Source organism: Orbicella franksi, chromosome 1 (assembly GCF_964199315.1).
Source record: "Orbicella franksi chromosome 1, jaOrbFran1.1, whole genome shotgun sequence".
NCBI lineage: Eukaryota > Metazoa > Cnidaria > Anthozoa > Scleractinia > Merulinidae > Orbicella > Orbicella franksi.
This window is the reverse complement of record NC_138145.1, coordinates 20,388,951-20,406,355: the sequence shown is the minus strand read 5'-3', so window position 1 is coordinate 20,406,355 and position 17,405 is coordinate 20,388,951. Positions and strand designations below refer to the sequence as shown.

Sequence of the window (17,405 nt, the reverse complement as noted above, 5' to 3'; positions counted from 1 at the left end):
GCGCATTTCTTGTTTGCGAGGCTACAATTTCTTTCCTTGTAATAATGAACGAATATTAACAACATGTTATTGCTAGGCTGAAAAAGTAAGTAGAAAGCGCTCTTTGAAGAGAATTATTTCTTGAACATTTTTAATATTAATTTTGACCAAAGAAAGATAAAATGAAATTAGACTGACCTACTTCTGCCACCAACAGATGAATTCTCCAGCATGTGTTTGTTTTTTAATTTACTCGTATTTACAAATAAAAATGTTTACCCACCAGAAAAAATAAAGAGAGAAAAGCCAGCAAGACGAACAGTTATACTTATTACTACGTGAGTTGTGGAGAGTTACAAGGCGGGCAGTTTCCGTGTTAATTGAGGTGAAGAAAGCCAGAATTCAAAGTGACTTACTTTCGAATAACGTTTCTCGCGCGATAGCTTTGCAAATTATCGAGAATCGATTCAGAGCGGACTCATTACAGCTTTCACTTTCTCGATTCGGTAAGTTTTCAATTTAGCTTATCCCATAGCCGAGTAAATCTCGCCTCGGCTCATTCATGCGGTCATTCATATGAAAAGCAGAGTTGTCAAAACTTCCATTACCACTTATGCTTTTCACAGATTTGGTAAAACTCTGCCAATTCTTTTTTCTTTTTTCTTTTTTTTCTTCTCATAGTATTTCTATACATTTAAAAAAAACAAAACGTTGGTATAGCATGTTAAATTTTCGGGGTCACTCCGTTTATTTTTCTCGTTTTATGGCTTTCAATATAGTTTGAAAAATCAAGGTTTTTTTGATTCTGAAACTGGCAAGGTCTGAAAGAACTTACAGTGAACCCATTTCTGACCAGTCTAGATCTGTTAGTGGCCTGAGTGTGCAAAAAATATTGACAGAGTAGGGTCTGTAGGGGGCGTTTGTAAAAAGATCTGATAGAGCCAGTTTTCTTTCGGTCTTTTTACTCGGTAAAGTGTAAAAAGACTAAGATTCGCTTAAGATCAAATCAAACCGTAAGTGTCCATAACGTTGATCTAAGAGAGATGGATCCTTAGTATAAGAAATAGAAATTTTGAATGACTATATACAGATAACCCATTTTAGTCAGGTGGCTTAATGACCTGATCGTGACAAGAGTGATAAAAGCATGAAATTTGGCACACAGCTTGCTTATACCCTACCAAATGATATTAGAAGGGGTGCCCATGTCAATCTGCTCACGCTCCCGTTTTAATGAGATTTTAGTTTTTGACCAAAATCGAGATATGGGATACCTGTGGTACGATTTTCAACAGAGCTATTTTACCACTTATTAAAACGAATTTTGCATTTTTATCTTGATTTTTTCACTTGGTTGTGTACTTTGCTATTTTATTAAAGACTGCATTTTAAAATAGCGTTTATAAAGCCACATCATAGTATTAGTACCCAGTCTTTGCTCGGCCGATAACACAGACAAAGAAATTGTAGAAGCGAAGCAGAAAAAATGCGCGCAAATTGACCGCGTCTTTTCTTACTTGAAATCTGATCATATTATGAATGCTTTTTCTCGTTGCGAAAGTCATTACAAATTCCCCTCACTCTAAGAGTGACTTTCTGGGCAGTCGCATTTACACGACGGCATGCACTTCAACATTTTTCTTGGCACATTGGCAGCGTGAGCAGCGGCCTTGCAGGCGCACTTGATGAGCTCTCTGCACACAATGGATACTTTGGGGATGGTCATCCAAACTGGTTTCTCTCTCCTTTAACCCATGAGAATTCTGGGGGAGAAGGAACATCCTGCATCGCATGCTCTGATGATGTTCAAATTCCTGCCTGGTGTACGGCCCTTTGTGGGTGCTGCAGAAGTGCATCCTGAAATTAAAAATGTTTAGAGAGAAAAATGTATTGATAACGAGCTCTTAACTTCCTTCTTATGAATTTTGCAAGTATAATTTATTTATACCAAATTAAAACGTCGTCACCACATTATTTTTCCCGAATATCTACCTGTGTTGGAGGAATATTGTCCAAGTTTCTGATTCGCTTTGAGAACAGCATCAGTCGTGTTTCGTTCACCGAGTCTAGGGGACTTGATTTGTCATACATTATGATCATAAATCTCTCTAGCTTCTGGAAATTCTCTGAGGAAACAGTCATCTTCTGGAAGGGATGAGTCGCAGTGTCCTCCAAGGCAGGTGTTACTTCACTATTCAATTCCCATACTCGCCACGCTGACTTTTTTCCGATACCACAGAACTGCGAAGTACAGTCACACCCAGTGAAAGCGTGGAAGACTGGTAGGGCTCGCGACTTAGACTCTCCAAAGAAAGAACAGATTCCGTTTATGTTAATAACCGAAAAGTGGCGCCCCATGCCAAACGCAACCCATACTTTAGAAAGTTGGTTGTAGGCTAGAAGATCATGAATCTCTCCAACCAAGATCACGACAACGTCGGTGTCAACAGTTCTGACAAGGACAGATTCTGCACCTCCCTCCAAAGCGTGGCGTACGTGGACAACGATGCGAGTATCGGCCTCTTCATGTTTGCACTGACCCAGTGCATGTTCAGATCCATGGGAAACCACAGATGTTCCTACGACACAATTAAATCACAGAGGATTATAGATTAAACAGCATAGGAACAATTATTCAAAGAATCAATACATTTTACAGCTTTACTAACCAGATGTAATGTATAATGTTCTGTCAAGAGGCCATTGGAATTGCGCTACCTTCGACGTCAGAAAGGAAAACAGCTCAGTCTTGTTGTCAGGGTCTCGCAGAAACATCATCCAGTTCTTTGGAAGCTTCGTTTGGCCTGCTACTTTCCTTCTGACCCCTTGGCCTCTTTTCTCCCTTGTTGCGTCCTTTAGGCTATCAGGAGCGTGTGTCCCACACCACATTCACACGTTTGCTTTGATGGAGCTGCTGTCGAAGCTTCAACAGTCGGCAGACAGTGGACTATTACTGCGCCATCCAAGACTTTGCAGTCAATCCCTCTGACAGACGACCTGACAATTCAAAATCTTCAAGTTCAAGGGCCATTTGACGGATACTCCTATCAGTTTCTAGCACCGAAAAACAGTGAAGCTTGTCGCTGTCGTCTCCTCCTAAACAGAATAAACATTGCGATCGCTCTTCAGAGACAGATTGGTGTTTCCTGCATTTCGGTGCGGGTCTTTTCCTCCTCATCTACTCTGCTGTCCTCGCTTCGTTTTCGGCCGGCACGCTCTTGAGCTTTCATTAGCTTTGAAATACTAAACTTCAGGTGACAGGACTTGTGCCAAGAACAGTGATTACGACAAAGGCAATCTACATCAACATCGTCGCCAACTTTAAGCTCCACAGGTAAACCGTCTGCTTCCCGGCGAAAGCTATTGACATTTTGAAGGAAAGCCAAATACGTTTGCCGGTTAGCTTCAGGTGGTCCATTACTGTTTAGAGGACACTTTAATGCTTCTCTCGTAGACTCCTGACAAATGATGCACTTTTTCCAATCAAGTGACATTGAAAGTAAAGCTCCTAGAAGAATAAAAATGCGATTTAAAGTCAACTATGCAGTGAAGAAACCTTATTACTATCATTAAAATTACCGTTTTTCTCCCTATAATTCTTACAATTAACTATTTGTTGTACCCGCAGACTGAGATAAATGATAAGAACCAAAATGATCTGCTCTCTAGATTGCAGCAACCAATCACTGTTATAAAACAATAAAATGGATTAAATCATGTCCAAAGACATAAAAAAATATAAGATTTCTTTTGTATAGTTCTAACAGAAACTACTTTCATGATTAACTGGTCCTGCCAATTCAAACAGGAGCCTTGTAAAACAAACGTTTTCACTTAAACTCGCTAAAAGCTATTCTAATAGATAAACAAAATATATTATTTCTACCCTCCTTACATAATTTGAGCATATTCAAGTTCTTTTGCAAAGAATTTTTAACACCTTCTTCAGATACTTACAGATACAGCAGAGCAACAAAGAGGCCGCAATCTTGGATGAACGAGCGAGGCATGGGCTCGAGTTTTTTTTGTGCTACTAAAAGAGATGTTTCTTTGCCACTAGTGCATCGGAAACGAATCAGAAAACACAACCATACATATAAAAACTGAAAAATGCTTGTTTTGTAAGCATTTCTTTGCATTTGCTAATAAAATAGATTTACACCACAGGTATCACATATCTTGATTTTGGTCAAATACTAAAATCTCCCTAAAACGGGAGCGTGAGCAGATTGACATGGGCACCCCTTCTAATATCATTTGGTAGAGTATAAGCAAGCTGTGTGCCAAATTTCATGCTTTTATCACTCTTGTCACGATCCAGCCTAAACTTTGCGTTAAGCCACCTGACTATTTGCAATGTTTAAAATTGCAGACAAGAATTTAGTTGTTGATTTGAAAACTGTCCAAGTTGTATTTTTATTTCGTTTAAACACGGTAGTACAAAATTATAATGCTTCTTCAAAATGTGAAAATATTTCTAAGTCTTGTTCGTTTCACTGGTCAGTAATATTCTGTTATCACTCGACGCAAGACCAGAAAACCGCCTTGCTGCGCTTCGCGGGACTAAACGCTGAAAAGACTGGCTACTAGCAGTCTGTCAGTCATACTCACTAAACTTGAAATAATAAAGTGCAACAGCTGATTACATGGCGAAGCAACAAAGAGACAGATATGAGGGCCTTGGACCACAGCAGGATCTCCATCCAAAAGCTTGCGGGGAACAGACAGCTGTGGAGGTCCTTTGTTGCTGCCCTGTATGCCAGTCGGCATGACGAGTAGTGAGCGAGCGAGTGAGTGAGTGAGTGAGTGAGTGAGTGAGTGTTTGAATGAGTGAGTTAGTGAGTTAATGAGTGAGTGAGTGAGTGAGTGAGTGAGTGAGTGAGTGAATGATTACTGTAGCTTTTTTTAATCAGCTTAAATTAATCTTTACCTGTTTTAGTACTCAAGCTAGGATGTTCGTTTCCACCGCTGTCGTTTTGCTTGTCCTTACAAGGGCAGTTTTTAGCCTTGGTAAGTTTTCAACTTTTTATGCTTAGTTGCAATTGGTTATTTGACTTTCTTTCTTTGTATTGCTCTGTTAAGGAGGCTAAAGTGATTTTCAGAGACACCTCAGGGTTTCGAAAATTTAAGGTATACAAATGGTATTGGCAAATTCAATGCTGGTGGGGGGAGGGGGCGGGTAACGCTGCCGGCGATGGACTAGCATCCCATTCAAGGGAGGAGTCTCTTCATGCTACGGAAACCGACGTCAAATGCCAGGCTGATGGTCCACTGGGTCCAGTCGTAAACTTAACCTAGGTATCAAATCCTGATATAGGGTGGTAGATAGCAAACGTAAGTGCAGTCCACCATGTCCTTACACCTTGAATTAACAACTGGCGTTTCTAACAGTTTTGAACTGCTCTGGACTCCTCGCTTAGTTGTCCTTTTTTGCAGGAAAAGAAACTGAATGTCTGATTACCCTGACGGTTTAAAACGTACATGTTCACAGATAATGTAGATTACGTTCCAGTTGGATGCTACAAAGATAAAACGTCAAACAGGACCTTACCCGAACTGCTAGAAAACTATCGTGTGAAAACTACAAAGTATCCAGATGTCTTGGACTGGGAAGACTTGGGAAGTTCAGTGATTCAAAGATGTGCAGTTAAGGTGTGTTGCGTAGTTTGTTTTATTTCCTAGGTTGAAACTAGTCATTACGAACGTTTACAAAGCATAACCAAAAATTTGTTATTTGACTTCTAGTTTCATTGTCAAGGAATAACTAGAATCCAATCAGTTGTTAATGGTGAATGCAGTATTTACCTTTACACGCTGCAAATCAATCTTGGATTGTTTGTTGTGCATCTACCCCTGAACTTTTAGAATCGAGGTAGTTAAACTCAGGACATTTTGTTATTGTACTTTGCGTACTTTTACAGTTCACAAACATATGAAGTGCACACAACAATTATAGCCACTGTTAACCCACCCCAGTTTCAAAATAGCTTCACAAGCAAGAGTGGGAGACTAGCTAGTCATAAAGAGCAAAAGCTTCGATAAGCGGGTTATAGTGAAAGTCACGACGCAAAAAATAAATAAATAAATAAATAAATAAATGCCAAGCAAAAGATCAGACGAAAAAGTTAAAACGTACAGTACATTTTATAAACAACAAAAAAGATTGGTTCTTTGACTATCATTACTCAGGCTAAAAGAAAGGGATATTCGTTTTTCGCAATCCAATTCTATGGGGAATGCTGGAGTGGACCAGACAGCGAGAATACCTACGCAAAGCACGGCTCGTCATCAAGATGCACTCGGAAAGCTCCGTTGGTAGGCAAGCAACGAGCAAACTACGTCTACATGCTCACCACAGGTTTGAACAATAAATATGGCCTATATGAGATTTTGAACCCGGGACTAGGTACAGAGTGGCAACGTCTGGAGTGCAACCACCGGTTTTGCGAAAAAAAAAAAAAAAAGAACGCCTGATGGCAGGTTAACACCGTTGAAATTCTGGGGTCGCAAACAGAAATCACTGAGGCTCGTTTCACAATCGGCACTCCTAGTTGGAAACGGATAGATATCTTTCCATGCCATAAGACACACAAGGCTTTGACATTCTCTTTCCTTCCCTTCGATTTGCTGCTATTGCTCCCACAGTCACCTCGTCATTTCACCGATGTTGATAGAGATTTGAATGTCTCCTGTTTCAGTAATAGTCTTATTTTTATGAGAGTACTTTATCAGCTCCCAGCACAACGCTCAATCTAGAGGACCAGAGGGGCACACCTCGTCTGGTCTCTACCCTTCAACCTGTTCAGAATGGGTCACTCTATCAGGAGCTCGCCAAGACTCCAGCTGACATAGCTCTAGGGGCATTAAGACACACAAACCAACCACTAGATAAGGTGGTGACCACTTAGGATGGGTTTCAGTTCATAGCGTTATAAAAATGCAAGAAAACATTAATTGCAACTGGATGTAATTCGAAAGTGAAGCCGTGAGCAAGGGCTTGCACGAGATGTTCCTTTGGAAACAAAGTTTATTGTTATTGAAAAATACAAATAATTCCCTCAGCTGTTAATAGGCCCTTTGCAGCTAAGCCATCACATGACCTATTTTTCATAAAATTATGGGCTATAGCTTCACAAATGCCAGAAATGGAAAAAGCATGTCGAAAATATCAAAATGGCCGAGTTTGAGGCCCCCATCATTAAAGAATGAGTTTTTTTGACGACCTGAATTGTTGAAAGAATAAAAAGATTTGTATGGAAAAAGTTGTTGGAGAGCAAAGTCTTGCTCTCCAGCAACATTTTCCATACAAATCCTCTAAATTTTCCGAAAATTCAAACTCTCGTATAAACTTTTCAAGGTAGAAACATCAACTCGGAAAACAATTCGAGTTCCAGATGGGATTTGAACCCACGACCCTCCGTGATCTAGTCGGATGCTCTAACCACTGAGCTACTGGAGACTCTATGGTGAGCAAGGGTGAAATGTGGGTCTTTGACTGGAACCGCATCGCGCAGTCACGCAGCCAAATGATGTCTAGGCGCATATGAACTCACCAACTGCATCACGCAGTCACATTAAGGCATATCAAAGATGCAACCAACCACCCTCCAAAGTGAGTATTAAAAGGAAATTTTCAAGGTAGAATTTTTTCTCCGTGATTTCACCCTTGCTCACCATAGAGTCTCCAGTAGCTCAGTGGTTAGAGCATCCGACTAGATCACGGAGGGTCGTGGGTTCAAATCCCATCTAGAACTCGGATTTTTTTCCGAGTTGATGTTTCTACCTTGAAAAATTTCTATCTTGAAAATTTCCTTATAATACTCGTATAAACTTACTCTTTAATTCCTGGGTCGTCAAACTTGGCCATTTTGGTATTTTCGATGCGCTCTTTCCATTTCCATTTAAGTTATAGCCCATGATATAAAATTTTCTAGGAAAAATTTACTCACGTGACCCCAGCTGCAAAGTGCTTAATTTCTTACTGTGTGCGCAGAAAATGAGTGTAAAGACTACAAAGAACTTGACGATGCTGACCGATCTCAGAATCAAGTGACCGACAGAGCAAAGCCGTTAAGGTGTGACCACAAACGATTGGACGAAAACAGCTGGTACAGGTTCACTGGCGCGGCAGGAAATGCAATGGCGGACAAATGTGTAGACCCTGGGAAATGCCAGACGCTCAGCACTGGCTGGTATAATGGATCATATCCTAAGGTCATCGTCCACATTTTTTTTGTTTGTTTGTTTTTCAATTCAAATATTCTATTATCTTATCTAGGGGAAGTGATGCTGGATATTTCCGAGGATAAAACGAACAATTTTTGTAATGATTTAAACACTTATAGCATGACTGACAAAGTTACGTTATTGTAATTGGCTGAGGCAGGCAAATCTATCATCTTATAACTTTTAATTTGCACTGGACTGCAAATAAGTAATGCAGGTACGTTCGTGGTTTTCGTAGTCACATGGCAAGTGAGTTATTGTATGAAATCTCTTACAATCGGAATTTACATTAGCTACTCGTGATATTTGAAATATTTTTCTAATTGCATTTGCCTAAAGTTGAGAGAATTTTTTCCAAATATCACTCGTAGTGTAAAGTAGTCCTTTTAAAATTGCACTCGCATTTATACGATTAGCCTCACTTACGTTATCTACATGTACGTACCGAACTATTGATTGGGTTATATATACCAAGCCATTGAATAACGGATTTACTTTTCAACTGTTTCGTTTTCCATTTATTTTGGGGTCCTTTTTGAAATATGTGCTTCCAAATTTTGCAGGGTCACTCTTTTTGTCTGGTTTAACTTTCGTCTCGCGTGCACCTATCAACTATTACAGCGACAAAAGTTAAATGTGTGATATATACCAAAGTTAATTATACTTGCCTTCCCTTTTTTGCCACAATTACAGGTTGAGGAAGGAATCCAGAGCGGACCTGTTTGTTTCAGTTGGAACAGGAAGTGCTGTCCCCCTGAATCGAAAGTCACCGTTGGTATTCGTAACTGCTCGTCGTTTTTCGTATATAAGCTGAAAAACGACATTAAGCGATGTGTAAAGGCCTATTGCGGAAATGGAGCTTCATTAGAGATTTGAAGACGATCGACCCAAGTTTGATCACAAAAAAAAAATAGTTTTCAAAAAGGAGATCAATCACTGCAGTAATAAACGGGGTGATGAAACCTTTTAAACGTATCGTGATTAGTGTGTTATGTGAAGCCAATTAACTGAAAATAAAAATTGAAGCTTACAAAAAATATGTGTAACGAATAACCCATTATTTCACAAACACAGAAAGGTAAAATATACTTTTCCATAATTTTGGAAAATTCTCTTCAGTTTGCTGATTGGACATGCGAGATTACAAGTTTTTGCCGTTGTTGCAACTGAGAAATCAGATGGTTTCTTCTTTACCTAAGAAAGTCAACTGAGTACAAAGTGTGCGACGAATTTAAATACAGCACTGATGTGCTTTTCAATCCACCATGGACTTTTTCTTCGGCTTACTTTTTAGCGGTGCTCCGGCGGTCCGAAGAGCCGCCAAGCGGAGCCCCATACTCAAATAGGAAAGAAAAGGAAACCCATGAGTTGATTTCCTCATGGTTATCATGGATAGCGGTATTGCTAGTGGGCGCGTACGTACGACGACGACGACGACGAGGTCGCGCAACATGGCGGCCATACTCCAAATAATAGGTTGACAGAGACATGCAGCCTTGGTTTACCGTGTACTTTTTGATATTGGACATCATGTTATGATCAATTGACACCTGTCAAAACAAGGTATCCGCTGACCGGTACACGTCATCATATCGCGGGCTCAAGTTTACAGCTCATCGAGGTCACGTGTTTTTTAAGTTAACCGCTGACCAAGTGCTGGTTTTCGATTGGATCGCGGGTTCATGTAACTTGTTGAAAACAGGGTAGGTTTGTTCGGAAACCGGTTAACGCTAACGCAGGATTAAAAGTCAACCAAATTATATCTTTTTCATCTCTACCAATTTTTTTTCACTGCTTTGTTGTATATGATGATTATTAAAACTCAAAACAGAAGGCCAAACAATATACAGAAAACCTCACCGCAAAGCCGAAGTTACAAAACTCAAAATCAAAATTCTACCTTTTCCTGGGTTAGTTTAATCGGGCTCTGAACAACCTGGCCCAGGAGCTACGCTTAGCTTTTAGGCTGGCCTAAATCTATACGTTAATTATAAGGAAGGGTTTCAATTTCAACTTGATTCCATCTAAGCAGTATAGTAAAATTAAGGCATAACCAAGAACCAATCAGAATTTCAGACTGCCCAGTTCGTCATGTAATCAATTAAAGGAACCCTCTTAGGACGACTTTGATATTCCTTTGGTCAAAACAGGCGAAAATTATACCTCATGACCTGTACCAAGAGATCGCACCTTGATAATCTCTTGCCTGTACCTAAGCTGGTACATGAAATGCTTTCACAACACTATGAAGAAGATCGATGCTATTATGTGAATCGTTGAATGGAGAAAAAATAGCAGGTATGTAGCTATATTATCATTTTTTTCGAGAAACGACAACGGTGCATCATAACGTACGTAGTATCATAGCAGCAATTTTCTGACTTCAGTGCACCTAGCTTACTGTTGGTGACTTTTGACTCAAACTCAAACACACCGTTATATTTAGGTTTCCATTAATGGATATACGTCGTTTTGGTTTGGCCGAACACCTTTGAAGTTGTTGCTCTCGGTCATGCTGAGTGCTTTCAAAGTTAGATGTGCATGCATTATAACTGACGATATGTCAAATACCAAAAGCACCTACTTAAAACGTTTAGCGGGTGTAATATTAAAGGGGCAGTGTTCAGGTTAATTATCATTTCATTTTTGTCATTTCATGTTTCCAAATGCAATCAAATATAAGCTAATGTATAAATAATCTGGATGAAAGGATTTTAAAACAGAACAAGTATTTCGGGGAAGAAGTACCGATTTATTCGGGTTTAAGTAAATTACACTGGTTGTCAAAGTATCAAAATTGCCATTCTTTGAAACTTTGAGCGATCGTTTTCTTTTAGATTATGTTGCGTTGCTTTCACCACTTTTGAGCGATCGTTTCCTTTTAGATTATGTTGCGTTGCTTTCACCACTTTTGGCGTTGTTTTGTTTTTTCTTTCCTTGCAAGATTATAGAGCAAATTCATAGAAAGATCTTGGCCGTGCTTATAAAAGTTTTCTTGGGCGCATTTCAGATCCAAAGTCTTCTTTTTTAAAAAATAACTGAAATGTAAATATATAATATCTTCTCATATGACCCGACAAATGATTTCTATCTTTTTGACATCATTTTGCTGTGATGTTATCTCTACATTTCTTTTTACAGCGCTTCATTTAATTTGATTTAATGTACAGCATGTCGCTAATTAGCTGTATTTCCCCTCGGAAGAAAACAACTTCCATGGTCTTGTCAAAGAAGCTCTTAAAAAGCCTCAATTTAAAGCCAAAGAAAACAAATTTCACTCTTCTATCATTGCAACCGGACAATTAAAAAATTGAATTGAAAATTGCACAAAAGGCAACAAGTATGCAAAGTTTCCGTGTTTGATTACAAGACGGAAATGAACATTAAAAACTTCCTAAATCCATTAACGATCATAAGTTTAAATGGGGTAGTTATATGTGATATCTATCAGACCTGATGGCTAGAGTGTTCTAACTACACTGGTAAAACGGAAGATCTCGAAGAAGGTGAGTCAAGGGACTTTTTTTCAGTTAACTCTAGCTTATTCACTCCCATCGTGCTACTCTCTGTAGTTAAAGTAAGGTAAAATGCCGTGTTATATACAGGCGAAAGTAGACTGAGTGCTTTTGTAAGATTTATGAACTGCTTTCTGCTATTTTCATAACGGACCATAACGGCATTTGGCGTTTTTCAAATTACACTTTCTTCGACGTTAGACGATTAGTTAATTTACAACAGAGCAAGAAAACATAGATAGATCTGTAAAGCAAAAGAAAAAAAAAAAAAAGAAAGAAAGAAAAAAAAAGAAAAAAAAAACAGAACAAGAACGTAAATATACAGTGTATTAAGAGTGCATTTTAATTTACTAAATGCAAGTTAAAAGGCTGCATTTTGGAAAATCATCAGGCATTTTTCATCTGAATGCTAACTGGTTAGGTTCTTTTTTGTTGTAAAATAAGTGTTAATAATGCTTCTTTTTCCGGTAATAACTGACCTGATTGTCAGACAAGATGGCTCGCAGAGGAAACGCAATCTGCAGCACATTTGCGGTTATCTTGATCATGATCTCACAACAGACCTGTGTTCAGGGTAAGTTACTAGAACCTTTTTTCATACCTACATCTTTTAATTACCATTAACTTCTGAGTCCACTTGCCGATTCATTAGTTATATCTCTTATGTCGGAAGAGTTTCCTTGCAGTCCGATTTTAATATTAATCGCACTATATGCGGATTCTGAAGTGCTATATGGTTCCACTGAGCCTACGGAGCCAAGCTAATTGATTTAATTTCCTATATGATTATGTATCAAGATAAGTAAGATTCAAAATAGACTTTGTTTAATTTTTTCTGGGTCTGTATTTTTCTCTTCTATTCAAATCTCTCAAAACTGAACGAAAGCGAATCGGCTCGGTTTTAACTGTTTCAATTATGTACAGCTACTGTGAATTATGTGCGCGTTGGATGTTTTGAAGACAAACCTGATCGTCGAGCAATGACACTTCTTGCAAGTTACCGAAATCCTGAAGACAACACAATGGACTGGAATGACTTGAAAACATCTGTGGTCGACAAATGCGCTCGCAAGGTACGATTAATCTTGCATTGGTTTGGATACTGGTTTGTTCAGATAAATACTGATTCTACCAACCCGACGTTCTAGCAGCCGTTTTCAATTAACCGCAACACAGTTAATCAAGCAAACCAATAAAACACAACATCTTTGCCATCGCATACATAGGTCCGCAAGGCATACAGATGATGATGCGCATGTACATGTCTTTACCTAGCCACCCCACAATACGGTACATGTCTATTATTACTTTTCTCTCAGTAGAAATGCTTCCACAAACCAAACGATGTATTTGAATTGATATCTTACATTAAATGACAAAACCTGTTTCGGATGAAACGTCATCCATCGTCAGTTGTACAAGAATTTCAACAGAAAATAAGAGCAATAACTAATTTAATTATCAATATCACTCACTAATAATAATTGTATTTGTACATAGTTAATAGAGGGGGTTGTTATGAAGCCAGGCAAACATCAAAGGAGCAAACAAAGGTGCCAAGATTTATGTTGGAAGGTCCACGACTGTGCACAATCTTTTTTTTCTCGCTCATACACTTTGCATGTGTTACGTAACCAAAACGTTTCCATTGGTTAGTTCCGCAGTCAGTAGTAAACAACCCGGCATTGTGTTTTGTGTACGGTCAAGGTCAAAAAAGAGAACAAAAACATACATCAAAGAACTTTGTCTGAGTTTCATAACCATTCCCATCTATAAACTATGATTTCTATCGATACCAAGTCGGTTAGCTCGCTATAGTAAGGACGGTCATTAATTTGAAAACATCCCATTTCAAGGACTATCAACTTTGAATTTTCCAGTGCAAAAGAATTACATGTATGAAATTCCTATTTTAATCAACGTTTATTGATACAGTTTTTTAAGCTGAATTTTTACAGTCAGTATCTCAATAATAATTCAGGGTTTTTCCTTTTCTTATGTGTCGTCTCCATCCTCAGGCGAAAGAAAACGGATCGACATTTTTTGGTATCCAGTATTTCGGGGAATGCTGGGGTCTGCCTGGTCAATATAATCAATACGGAGTATCTCTAAACTGCCAATTCATAGGAGGAGCTTTCGTGGGGCGAAACTATGCAAACTATGTTTATATGCTGACTGAAGGTGGTACGTAACTGACAATCTCATGGGCACTCAATCTTGTTGGTTGCCGAATTTTGTAGCTCTAGTTTGCTGGCAAATTTATTTTAAAAATCAAATTGTGAGATCTGTATGACAATGTTTGTGGGCAAAGTGCACAAAGCCTTAGGCATTAAGGTTGATGCAGTAAACAGTTCATCGTTGACGTAGCTTAGTTAAATGAGGCATAAATGGAGTGGAAAAGAATGAACGTCTGACTGGCTGACTGACTGATTGACTGATTAACTGACTATCTTACTAACTGATTGTCTGGCTGACTGGTTGAGTGAGTGAGTGAGTGAGTGACTGGCTGACTGACTGACTGACTTACCAACTGACTGTCTGGCTGACTGACTGACTGATTGGCTGACTGATTGACTGAATAACTGACTGTCTGGCTGACTGACTGACTGACTGACTGACTGAATGTATTTGTGTAATGAAGTTGGAAGAAATGAAGGTAGAGATGAGCCAAGGAAGGAAGGAAACAAACAAACAAGCCATCAAACATTCAGACAGAGGAAGGGACGGAGAGACTAAGAGAGAGGGATGGAGGGAAGGGCAAAAGAATAATTTGAGCGCTGAATTAAGTAGAGCATGGTGTGCATGTATTTATGAGGATAAGTGAAAGAGATAATACTAATTTAATAAGTCGTGAATTTCTTGATCATTATAAGCCTAAATTACCGAGGCCTGGTAACATGTAAACTGGTGTTTGAATCATTATATGTTTTGTTTGCGTTGTTTCTCCATAAACATGTACACGGAGTTTGATATTTCTTTACGAATTTATATTGTAGATAATTAGAATTCGATCAGTTGACTAGTTCAAGTTTTGATATCATATTTACTCTAGTTTGCATAGGAAGTTTTTCTTAATTTCTACTTCTTCTTCTTCTTCTTCTGCTTCTTCTGCTTCTGTTTCTGCGTCTGCTTCTGCTTCTGCTTCTTCTTCTTCTTCTTCTTCTTCTTCTTCTTCTGCTTCTGCTTCTGCTTCTTCTTCTTCTTCTTCTGAACAGAGTGCACAAATTACGAAATCCTGAACAACTTCACGAGGTCTCGTAACTATAGTCGTTTTCTAAATCGATGTGATTCTTTCAACTACGGCTGGAAAAGTGGATGGTACAGATTTGACGGGGCAGCAGGAAAGCTGATGGCCAACAGCTGTGTCTCTTACGGTCGTTGTGGAACACACCAAACCGGCTGGTTTGATGGGAAACTACCTCAGGTCGCAGAGGGAAAAATACCCGCATGGGTGTGCTTTAACGACGCAAGTAATTGCTGTAGGACAAAGCTTCAAATTTCTGTACGTCGATGTGATGGTTTCTATGTATACAACTTGCCCAGGTCGACAAATGGATGTTTCAAAGCTTATTGTGGAAATGGTGAGAGAAACAGAACAAAAATTTATTGGCCATCATAACAGGAGGAATGGCGGGGCAGAGCAGGAAACGTGATACAGGAGCGCGGAGCGTGAACACGAGCGCAACGTAACAGGCACAGGTCAAAAAAATCCTGCGGATTATTTTCGACCAGCGCTTTGTGTTCGTGTTCGGTCTCCGTGCTTGTGTGTCTCGTTTGGTGTTTTCCCGCTAATCCGTCTGTTCTGCAGGCTAGTGGTAATATGACGAAAATCGCATCTTTCCTATCTAAGCCATTTTAAAACATAAACAAGTAGTCCGCATGATAAGAAAAATGCTGTTTACTATTTTCAAATATCTCTTTTCGTTCCAGAGATATTCAAGTTTTTAAAATATGCAAATTAGCCAAGTGATGACGTCATACGCTCAACCAAATATTGATCAAATATTACGAAGAAAGATATCTCGGCCAATTTGAATCAGAAGTGTTTGATTCTTTGCAGTAAGATTCTACTAAATGTGCTACACAATATGTGCTGAACAGTTTTGTTACCATGCCAACATACTGGGTTCCAGACCTCCCCAATATTAAAGGCTTTTCTGGCCACCTTTGGTGTTCCATTTTGATATTTGCTGATGGTGCCTCATATGTATGATTCAGCAAGCATATAAATATGTTCGCTTGAGTTCGTGACCTAATTTAATGTTTTTCGAGCTAAAAATTACAAACATATTGAAATCAAGTGGGTGGGGACTGGAGAAGAGTCAGTTGCCATGGAACATAATTTTCCATAATAGTAGGTGTGTTGCCTGTAGAACTATTAGCCCACCAATTTTCAATGGTCTGTGCTGAAAAGTGACTGAGATAACTCTATTTATAGACTTGATATAATATTGGGTTGAGTGTATGATGTCATCAGTCATCTCATTTGCATATTTCACACATTTTTCAAACTTAAATATCTCCGGAACTAATGAAGATATTTTGCAAACAGTAAACGGCGTTTTTATTCTTTCACAGAATTCTACGTGATACACGTAAAATCAAGGGGTAGAAATTTGATCATAGTACCATTTTAATCAAACAGCTAGTTCACATGCATGGAAATGATTTTTTCACTTCCATGTAAGTCGTTTTTTAATGCTTAAAATGGCATGTTTACTTTTAATGTTTTACAATTTTCTTGACTTTGATACCCTAAAATAGTTTCAGTTAACAAATATAAGAACTCTGACCTACTTATAATTGCCGGTATTGGCAAAAGGATTTCTGATGCACGTTTTTAGAATTTCGTGTCCAAACTGGTGACAGTAGCCGGGTCAAGGCGCAAAGAAGAACAAAGCACAGTCTTTTACTCCCTTTGCTTATTATCTATGGCTAAAAACAAAAATATTTAGGTCTGAATAGATTGGATAGCCAGAAGCCAGCCATACAGAAAATGATGTCTGAGTTGTATTGCATCATTGCACAACTATTGCAGTCAGTATTGAATCAGTATTGACTGACAAGTATTGACTGTATCGAGTCTGTCAGTAGTCCAGAAGTCATTGCCAATTCAATAGGCTTTACTTCTGATAGTTAGAACAATATTCTATACCTACTTATTTACGTTTTTGCGTGACTCGATTAACTAAAACCCTCGGGTTTTTTTTATTTTCATTGGTTTTCTGCAGGTCCTTAGAGGGAAACCACGGCAAATGAAACAAAACATGTCAACGCTTCCTATAAAACAAGACCAAAAACCGTGAAGGAAAAATACTTAAACTTGTAATCTGCTAAAGTATGGGATGAAATAAAATAAACAATGATGAAATCTCGATTTAACGATCAGTAATGACTGGGTTGTGTACAAGAATCAGGCTTTATAAAGCCGAACAGCATTGAGAGAAAGGTGGTATGAGAAAGAGCAGTCCCCAATCTTTTTATTTTCATCTCCATTTTACGGGCCAAACTGGGAACCTGTAACAAGAGACAATAAAAACAACTGACGTCAAGTTTTGCATATCGTCTGATGGAAAGTAATCACCATAATACACGTTAACAACTTCAACTTTCGCCTTGCCTACATGTATAAGGCTTTAGTACTTGACCGCGCGCACGCAAATTAATTTTTTATCCGTTGGTGAG

General features: G+C 38.8%; 2 protein-coding genes and 1 non-coding gene across 5 annotated transcripts; 2 read left to right on the top strand and 1 right to left on the bottom strand.

The window, feature by feature from the left end:
* The first annotated feature begins 20 nt into the window (after window positions 1–20).
* LOC145496582 (uncharacterized) lies at window positions 21–9,199 on the top strand. 2 transcript variants are annotated; one of them, XM_081476299.1, is made up of 6 exons: window positions 21–485; window positions 4,919–4,989; window positions 5,471–5,631; window positions 6,169–6,337; window positions 7,973–8,193; window positions 8,899–9,199. In XM_081476299.1, the coding sequence occupies exons 2-6, from the start codon at window positions 4,932–4,934 to the stop codon at window positions 9,079–9,081; spliced, it is 792 nt and encodes a 263-aa protein (XP_081332425.1). In that variant the 5' UTR covers window positions 21–485; window positions 4,919–4,931; the 3' UTR covers window positions 9,082–9,199. The 2 variants fall into 2 exon arrangements, with proteins under 2 accessions (XP_081332425.1, XP_081332418.1); XM_081476292.1 differs by lacking the exon at window positions 21–485 and having other exon boundaries at window positions 4,284–4,989.
* Window positions 7,366–7,439, bottom strand: Trnas-aga (transfer RNA serine (anticodon AGA)). The gene has a single exon. It is a non-coding gene; the product is annotated as a tRNA-Ser (tRNA).
* Window positions 9,200–12,214: 3,015 nt separating the features above from the next.
* On the top strand, window positions 12,215–17,388 carry LOC145496621 (uromodulin-like). Of its 2 annotated transcripts, XM_081476337.1 has the most exons (5): window positions 12,215–12,294; window positions 12,645–12,793; window positions 13,739–13,904; window positions 14,936–15,301; window positions 16,952–17,388. In XM_081476337.1, exons 1-5 carry the CDS (start codon window positions 12,216–12,218, stop codon window positions 16,957–16,959), a joined length of 768 nt encoding a protein of 255 aa, XP_081332463.1. In that variant the 5' UTR covers window position 12,215; the 3' UTR covers window positions 16,960–17,388. The 2 variants fall into 2 exon arrangements, with proteins under 2 accessions (XP_081332463.1, XP_081332455.1); XM_081476329.1 differs by lacking the exon at window positions 16,952–17,388 and having other exon boundaries at window positions 14,936–16,031.
* Window positions 17,389–17,405: the final 17 nt, after the last annotated feature.